This window comes from Hylobates moloch, unplaced genomic scaffold (genome assembly GCF_009828535.3).
Source record: "Hylobates moloch isolate HMO894 unplaced genomic scaffold, HMol_V3 SCAFFOLD_16, whole genome shotgun sequence".
NCBI classification, from domain to species: Eukaryota; Metazoa; Chordata; class Mammalia; order Primates; family Hylobatidae; genus Hylobates; species Hylobates moloch.
Window position 1 is genome coordinate 58177920 of NW_026652291.1, and position 8315 is coordinate 58186234.

General features: G+C 57.0%; 1 protein-coding gene across 4 annotated transcripts in view; it reads right to left on the bottom strand.

Moving 5' to 3' along the window:
- Nucleotides 1–29: 29 nt before the first annotated feature.
- Nucleotides 30–8315, bottom strand: part of ZNF219 (zinc finger protein 219) — a 13189-nt gene continuing 4903 nt past the window's right edge. Inside the window, exons 1-5 of one of the 4 annotated variants that reach the window (XM_032180431.2) lie at nt 4330–4422; nt 3525–3613; nt 1816–3243; nt 1362–1493; nt 30–1091 (exon numbers count right to left, since the gene is read on the bottom strand). In XM_032180431.2, coding sequence (XP_032036322.1) covers nt 487–1091; nt 1362–1493; nt 1816–3243; nt 3525–3613; nt 4330–4343 — 2268 coding nt within the window. In that variant the 5' untranslated portion in view covers nt 4344–4422 and the 3' untranslated portion in view covers nt 30–486. Of the gene's footprint in view, nt 1092–1361; nt 1494–1815; nt 3244–3524; nt 4273–4329; nt 4423–8315 lie in introns of those variants that run through there. The other 3 variants (XM_032180435.2, XM_032180430.2, XM_058429608.1) reach the window with 3 other exon arrangements.

Below are 8315 nucleotides of genomic sequence, written 5' to 3' on the forward strand. Positions count from 1 at the left end.
ACATAGGTAGGCAGACAGACACAGGGCCCTGTGCCTCAAGACACCTGTTTATTGGGGACACGACTCTGCAATAGGGATGACAGGAATCGTACCAAAAATAGCGACGTCTACAGGGCCCCTGATGGGGCTAGAAGGGTACAGTGCCCCCCACCCTCACCCCTTGTACAAAAATAAACTCTCACGCCTATGGACCAGCAAAGACTGGCAGAGTGGCTCCTCAACAGGGACACAAACCCTCTCTGCCAGCCCAGGGACCCCGTTCTTTGACCCTCACCTCTGCCACTTCTAAGGCACTGTGACTCCCTTGGGCTGGGTGGGTACCGCCAGCCCACCCTCCTACGCCCGCCGCCCCTTCCACCTCTGGTCCGCCTGGGGCTGGGATATGGGTCCCACGCTGCCCCCTGCTGGCTTCTCTACCCAACTACCACTAGCGCTCCCCCGCTCCGGCGGGGTAAGCTCACTAAGCTAATCGCCCCTGAGGGCTCACTACCGTTCTTGCCCCCCCAGCCCTGCCTCTCCGGGTCTGGACAGCCCGGAGCCCTCCTCCCCTTCCTGCGAAGGACTGGGAGGAGTCTCTCCTGATGGTACTCGGGCATAGGGCGGGGAAGCGTCAGCCTGGGGTGGCCGGCGGCCCCTAGCCCGGCGGCTGTGGTGCACTTGAAGGTGCAAGGCCATGAGCTCTGGGGCTCCAGTGGCGAAAGGGCAGAAGAGGCAGCGGTGGAGGGCACCCCCCGGCCCGGCCTCGCCTCCCGGCCCTGCCCGCAAGGACAGGTCCAGGGGTTCGGCCTCACCGCCTCGCCCGTTGCGCAGGGTCCTCCCAGGGCTGGCGGGCTTCCGACGGGACCCGGGCCCAGCACCGCTAGAAGGAGGCCGGGGACTTGAGGCGCCCTCCACCCAGGTCGCAGGCTGCGGAGACGGCTTGGCTCCAGATTGCGGCGCGGAACCCCGCTGGGAAGGAGGCGGTGGCTCCGGGGGTGGCCCGGGGCCGGCCCCGCTCCTCTGCTCCCGGTGGTGGCGCTGTAGGTGATACTTGAGCGAGCCGGACTGGGTGCCCGCGTAGTCGCAGTGCGGACACTTGTAGGGCCGCTCGCCTGGAGAGAATGGGTGCGATAGGGTCACGGGGTCACGATCACTGCACGCACCCACCCGAATTTCGCCCAATTTACAGACCTCATTCTCAGAACCAAGAAAGGGCACTGCGTCTCCCACCTACTTTGATTTAATAAAGGAGCGTTTCCCAAGTGATCTCATCCAGCCAAACTGAAGGCTTCGGAACAAACTTCACCTCCTAGTGTTTCGGTAGCCCTCACCTTTCTGCCCGCCGCCAGTCCCCTCTCCACGCCGGAGGCTGTCTCCCTCACCTGTGTGCACTCGCAGATGCACTTTGAGGTGATGTGCTGAGCGGAAAGATTTTCCGCAGAAGGGACAATCCTTGCCGGTGGCGCCCCGGCCCCCTTCAGGCCGGGTCCCTCCAACCAACAGCCCATTCTCTTCTGCAACACATACATTAAGAGGAAGTCAGGGGGGCCTACACCCTGTCCAGGTGCCGCGCACCCACCCCACACCCACCCCATAGGGCTGCTTCCCCTCGGGGTCCAGGAAGAAACAGAAAGTCTGAGGGGTTAGATTTGTTGTGACTAAAGAGTTAAGTGTTCTCAAATGATGGCAAAGCCTCCAGGAAAAAAACAAAACAAAACAAAAAAACTCAGGAGAAATAAAAGGTAAGTTCTTTTAACAAGGAAGCTACGAGGGAGTGGCGGCGTAAGAGTCAGAGGAGGACGCGGCGTACCCGGAGAGCGGAGGGTAGCTACATACCCTGCGTGGCGGTCGATCTTGCCTGGGCCCCAGCAGCAGAGGCAGAGTGCCCCGGTCCCTCACCCGGGCGCGGGTGCAGGGAAGCCAGAGGGCCCAGCGACCTGCCCCGAGCCCAGGTTTCCTCCTCGGCCTCCACCACCTCCTCTTCTTCCTCAGGCTCCTCCGCACGGTGCCGGCGAGCCCGGGCCGGGAGAGCAGAGGACAGCGGGCGGAAGCCTCCGAAGCTGCGGCCGGGCCCTGGCTCAGCACCCTCGCCGTTGGGCCGGCCCTCGCCAGCTCGCAGGCTCAGGTAGCCCAAGAGGCTCGGGGGCTCACGGCGCTCGGCCGGGGTGGGCGCCGGGGCCAAGAGGAGCGCTGGGCCCAACGGCTCATAGGCCAGCAGGCCGAGGTCAGGAGGCTGGGGAGCCCGGGCAGGCCCGGAGCCAGGCCCCGGGGCACGCAGTGGGCCCAGCTTGCTGGCGTGCACCTTCATGTGGTTCTTAAGGAACCAGGGCTCCTTGAAGCAGCGGCCGCACACCGGACACGCATGATCGAAGGAGGCCTTGTGCTTACGCATGTGGCCCTTTAGAAACCAAGACTGTGTAAAGCTCTGGCCGCACACTTGGCAGCGGAACTCCGGAGGCGCTGGGGGCTCCTCGGGAGCGGCAGGAGCTGGGGTCGGGGTTGCCTCACGTTCGGGCTCCGGCTCCGGCTCCGGCTGGGGGACTGATCTGGGTTCGGGCTGGGGTGGAGGCTGAGGCTGAGGCGCAGCGGAGGTGGCCGCCAGGGGACACTCGGGAGCCCCGTGGGCCGTCAGGCTGTGGTGCAGCAGCTCCTCCTCCTGGCTGGAGCCGAAACTGCACAGGCCGCACTTCCAGGGCCTGTGCAGGATGTGCAGGTGGCGTTCGCGCTCCGCCGAGGTGCGAAACTTGCCTTTGCAGTAGGGGCAACGGAAGGCGAACGATGAAGGAGCCTGGGGCCGCGCCAAGCCCTCAGTGGCAGGGGTGGCGTGCATGCCCCCTGAGCTTCGGGATCTCCCCAGTCGGGCCTCGCGTAGTAGCGCGCGCTCTTCCAACTCCAGCAACAGGCGTGCAGCAGGACTACGTGGGCGCTCGGGCTGGTGTGTGCGCAGGTGCGAGCGCAGCAGAGCCCGCTGCGCCGCGCGGTGGCCGCAGTGAGGGCACTGGAAGGCCTGGGCGCCTGGGTGCGCCCGCAGGTGCAAAGCAAGGATAGAGTTGAAGCGGAAGCGCTTCCCGCATACAGGGCAGGGGAAGCGCCGTTCGCCTGCACGACTCTCAGACCAGCTCACCGCTCCCATCCCGGGCGACCCTGCGCTCACGGCTGGCCCGTTGGAGTATCGCTGCAGATCCAGCTCGCCGTCGAAAGCCGGCGGCGACGGCGCTAAGTGGCCGCTCGGGGCGCGGGGACGTGAGCCCTGTGGAGAAAGATCTGCGTAGAGCAAAGGGTGAAGGTAGAGCTGTAAAGGAAGCAAGGGCGTCGCCTCGAGGGCCAGAAGGACAACACGAGGGAAGGTGGGCTGGGGCCTGAACTAGGAACACAGGGTGCTACTCACCTCGGGAAGATGGGGTGGGGGGAGGTGTATGGGAATCGAGATGTCAGGGCCAAGGAGTTAACTTCTAATAATGGCAGGTCAAAGAGAGAGAGAGGTAGGCAGGAGAGGGAGTATACAGTTGTAGGTACTTGTAGGTTGAAGCCAGAGCTTCACTCACCTCCATGGACCCCCTTCACATTCTTTGGTTCTGGGGAGTGCAGGGAAGAGGAGGAAAAGCTGCTAATGAAGGCAACAGGTGCTGTGGAGCTAAAGCAAGAGACAGATTTGGAGGAAAAGATGAGCCCTAGTTTTCAGCAGTAAAGTCACTCCCTACCCCCAGACTCTCAGCATTCTGTATTCCCAAAACCAATCCGTTCTCCCTACTTGCTTCTTGAGGCACGAAGGGGCTGCTGTACTCAAAAACTGCACCTCTTGATTTGCCAAGCCTACAAGCCTCCCAGATAATACAGATTTCTTCCCTAAATTCTATATTTCAAATGCATGGTCCAGAACAACCACACCTACCACCCCACCCCCTGGCGGTGGGGAAGACCATCACAATATGCCCCTCTCACATGTAGGTTGGGCTATGCAGTGTGGTGAGCAAATGAGGTGGGCATAACATGCTCCCCAGTTATCCAAGTGGGACCAGTTGCTCTGAGATCCCTAACTGAGCAGCCAGCCAAACATCCTTCCAGGTTCCACAGTGCTTCCTTCTGCCCTTACCCTGTCTTTCTGTCTTTCCCCCCTCATTCTCCCTCCCTCCGCCTGGATTCCTGATCCATTCATTTCCATTCATTACAGAGACTCATTCATGCATGGGAGAGAAACACCTCCCAGCAGCAGAGTCTGAAGACAGACAGAGGGGGAGGGGCACGAAGGGGGAGGGAGCCAGAGGGAGAGGGAATGAAGAGAGAGTTGGGGGAGGAGTGGAAGTTAAGGGGCACAGCTAGCCTGGGGAAGGGGCTAAAAACTGCAAATACCGTATAGGATTCATCCCCTTGTTTCAAACCTTGGAGCCTGCAGTATGATGGGGCATCTGAGCCCCTTTGTCCAGGGCTGTTCCGAGGCAGGCTTTCCTCCTCTCTGCAGGGGAGAGGCTCCCTCACACAAGAGGAGGATTACACTGGCTCTGAGCTCAAGAGGCTGGAGTGAGGGACGGGGGGCGGGGCTGGGCCATCTGCACAGATAGGGACTCAGCACATGCTCTGAGCAGGAAAGGGTTAAAATTCTCCAGGCTAAAATTCCCTAGGCCTGGGACTTGCAGAGCTCCAGTGCTGGGGAAGGAGAAGATCATTGAGAGGAAGAGGATAGGGGTTGGTGGGGGGTGGGGGGGTGCTGATCCTAAGCTGCAGAGGAGTTTAGCATGAGGACTTAGAAGAAACCCCAGAATCAAGATTCATGGAAACAGACCTAGGAGGATGACCAGAAGTCATCTAGTCTACCTTTCTGCCTCATATAGAATAGTATCTGGTCAAGGCTAAATGAATGGTGGGTCTAACCTTTTTTTTTTTTTTTTTTTTTTGCCTAAGAAAGGATATTTGATATTTGAGATATAAAGAACTTCCTTACAATAGGCATCACAAAACTGAAATGGGTTACTGAGAAAGAAAAAGATGCAAGCATTACTTTGCCTAAGGATCTTTAATAGAAAAGAACTGGGCCAGGAGTCAACCTGCCTGTCAGCAGAGAGAAAAGGCTCTGGAGGTCCAAGGCTTCTTTAACTTTTGATATTTAGTGGATGTGGTAAAACTCCATGAAGGGGCAGGTACCTGTTACATGTGGAATCTGGGCTACAGGATTATTATTAGCAGATGATTAATTAACAAAGTGTCCTTGTCCAAGGGTCACTAGATGACCTCCACTACCACTTAATATGTGTATTTCTGTAGCTTCAAATTAGGGCACCCACTCTCATCCTCTGGATCCTTTCCTGGGACTAAAAGCCTAGCCAGGCTTACTGAATAGTGTCACAAAAGGTGAATTAGAATAGGACTGAAGGGTACAAGGCTATTGTAGGCCTAGTCTGAACATTGATAACCCTACAACCTTTACTAAATCACTTAACCTCCCAGTTTACTCATCAGTAAAATAAGGGGATTGGACTAATTTATATTGTTAGCCCCTTCCTGCTCGAAAAAAGTTTGTGATTCTAAGTCACAGGACTCTTTTGGACCCCAGAGAGATGTTAAAACAAATGGTCATCCTTCAGTACCATGGAGAGTGCAGTGGGCTACCACAGAAGCCACTTGGGCCACCTCAGTACCATAGATAGAGCTATGAGGTGCTAGAGGGGCTGTTTGCCATTTTAGCATCACAGATACAACACAGAAAAGCTAGAGCATTTTTTTTTCGTTCCTATCTGAAAACCATAGAAAAAAACCCAGTGGTACCAGAGGGATTATTTTGGCCTTTTAGATGTCACTGAAAATAGAAAGAGCTAATAGAAAATAGATGTAACTAGAAGAATTTTAATTAGCTATAAGGAGCATCCTGACAGTTACAGTTTGTACATCCTGGAATGAGTTACTGAGGCATCATATTTGGGTCCATCACATTCTGTTGCTCTCCTGGGGATTCCCGGAACATCCTGGTGTACAGCCAATCTGGTATATTCAGAGGAAGCAGATGGTGGAGGCGTGGGGCGGGGGGGCTGGGAATACTGCATGGTCATAGCTGACTAACCTATGGGCACATACTCTCATTCTGAGAAGATTCTAGGGCCCCTAAAACTGTCTGTGGGATAGCAAGCAAAATCTCTTAGGAAGCTGGCCTCATATCTGAGGCAAGAAGAGTCAGAATAGGGCAAAGCTTCCTATCCCAAAACAAAACAACAATAAACCACTTTGCACATAGCAGTTTCCAGAACAGAAATAGAGTGATATACAAGAAGGCCCAAACTGAAGCTGAATTCCCCAGCAGGGAAAGTTTCCCCGGAAGGTGGCCTAAAATCAACAAAACTCACTGAGATACCTTCTTAGGCCCAATCAAGATCTCCTGAATCATCTCCGTATCAAACCAGGTTCCAGACACCTGATCCCATGGTTTTTTCTCAGTAGGGGAAAGAACTGACAGGGACTGGGATACTATGAACTGCCTTGGAACCGAGGTCATGCATGTATTGCCCCTGGACAATAATCACAGAGTTTTCTATAGTCAGGCCTTAAACAACATCCTCGAGACTTGGCCAGACAGCAGCACTGACCTACTTTCCACCCCCACTGGGAATCAGGGGTTATCTTGCCCTTATTTGGATTCTATAAGGATGTGGGGCCAGGGATAGGTATCAGAAACCTTTCAAAAGCAATGGGCCACTTATCCTTACATGCTGGGGCAGCTGGTAGGGAAGTGGGTGTGGACCACTAAACCTTACTCAGTAGAGAAGGATGGAATGGTTGGTGAAAAGACTTAGAAACAACAAGGACAGGTACATAGAAGTATTTGCTAAATGGACCACAAAGACTGTCCCTCAAGTCTTGTGATTCAAAAGTTTTTAGGGTCAAAGTGTAAGGAGCAAGGGTTCAGGACTTCTGGGGTCCAGTTGTAACTGCCTCTGGTCACCTCTAACACGACGGTTTTCCCTCTTGAGAATCCTACACCTCCCAAATCTGCTAACAATTATGATTACCACTGCACTAGATGGGGTTAAAAGGAAAGGGAGCTTCTAGGGCGGTCTACAGTCAAGACTACCTTGATCACACAGACACACCAGTAGTTCACTTTTATGGTCTCCTCTCCATGGCCCTCTGAACCTCACTGCTCAGATAGCTCCTCCTAACCCACTCCACTCTGCAGTTCACCAGCCTTTTTAGACTGAGATCTTGGTAAAGCCTCCTTCCCTCTGTCCTCACTCTCCTGAGTTGGGGACATGGAACCTCAGCCATGGACTTCAAAGGTACAGCAGGAGGCGAGAAGAAGGCACACCTGCTCACCTGCTGCCATCCCACCATGGGGAATCTTAACCCAGAGGCATGTCCTCATGCAACCCCGATTTTGATTTTGAAAGTTCTGGAGGACCTGGGTTTGGGAAAGAGGGGCATGTAGCCAGCCCTAAGTCCCTTTAAGTGGAGCTGACCCTAGAAAAGTCAGTCTTAGCACCCACGTGAGCCTCAGTCCTCAGACTGGGAGGTAGGGGTGATCAAGGGAGCCTCTGGGAAAATCCCCCTCCCAGAAATAGATTGCTAAGTAGGGTAGGACCTGCAATCCTGCCCGAGAGGTTTTTCCAGCAGCACCCCAGACCCCTCCCCAGGAAGATAAGCCAGAAGGATGATGGGGGGCAGGGTTGGGAGATAGGGAGGCCAAGGCTTAGCTACCCCCGGCCAGGAGAACAAAAGCTGAGTTACAGCCGCCTCCGCTGCTGCCGCGGGCCGAGCTCTTTGTGACACTTTGTTTGGGACGCAAAGAGGGAAGCACCCCCCATTCTCTCCCCTCCCCCGCCACCCCGTGCTCCCAGAGAGTTTGGGCTCCTTCCCCCTCCCCCACCAGCCCTACCTGGGCCGGGGGTTGGGGGGTGCACATCCACTCAGGCTCGCGGCTCTGCCGCCCCTCACCCCCAGGTCCCTCGCGCCCTGCCTTCGGGCCCCTACAAAGACACCCGCCACCTCCCCCGCCACATCCCCCCCGTTGGCCCTTCCCTTTGGTGTCTGCTCCCCTAGCTCTTCCACCTGGCCCCCCCCTCCCTTGGGGCCCCCCAGCTCTCCAGGCTTCCGAGGCCGCCACCCCCACCCCGCCCCCCCAGGAGCTCTGGGCGAAGTTTGCTTGGGGCCGAGCCGGCGCCCCTCCCCCGCCCCCGCCCCCTGCACCTGCTCCGAGCCGGGCGCGCTGAGCGGGCCCCCCCTCCGGGAGGGGGGAGGGGGCCGGGGGCGGGGGCCGGGTGGCGGACGGGGGGGCCCGGGAGTGGGGGGAGCGGCTACTCACGAGCCCCGGGCGGGCGGCGGCGGAGCGGGCGGCGGCGGCGGCGGCGGCGGCG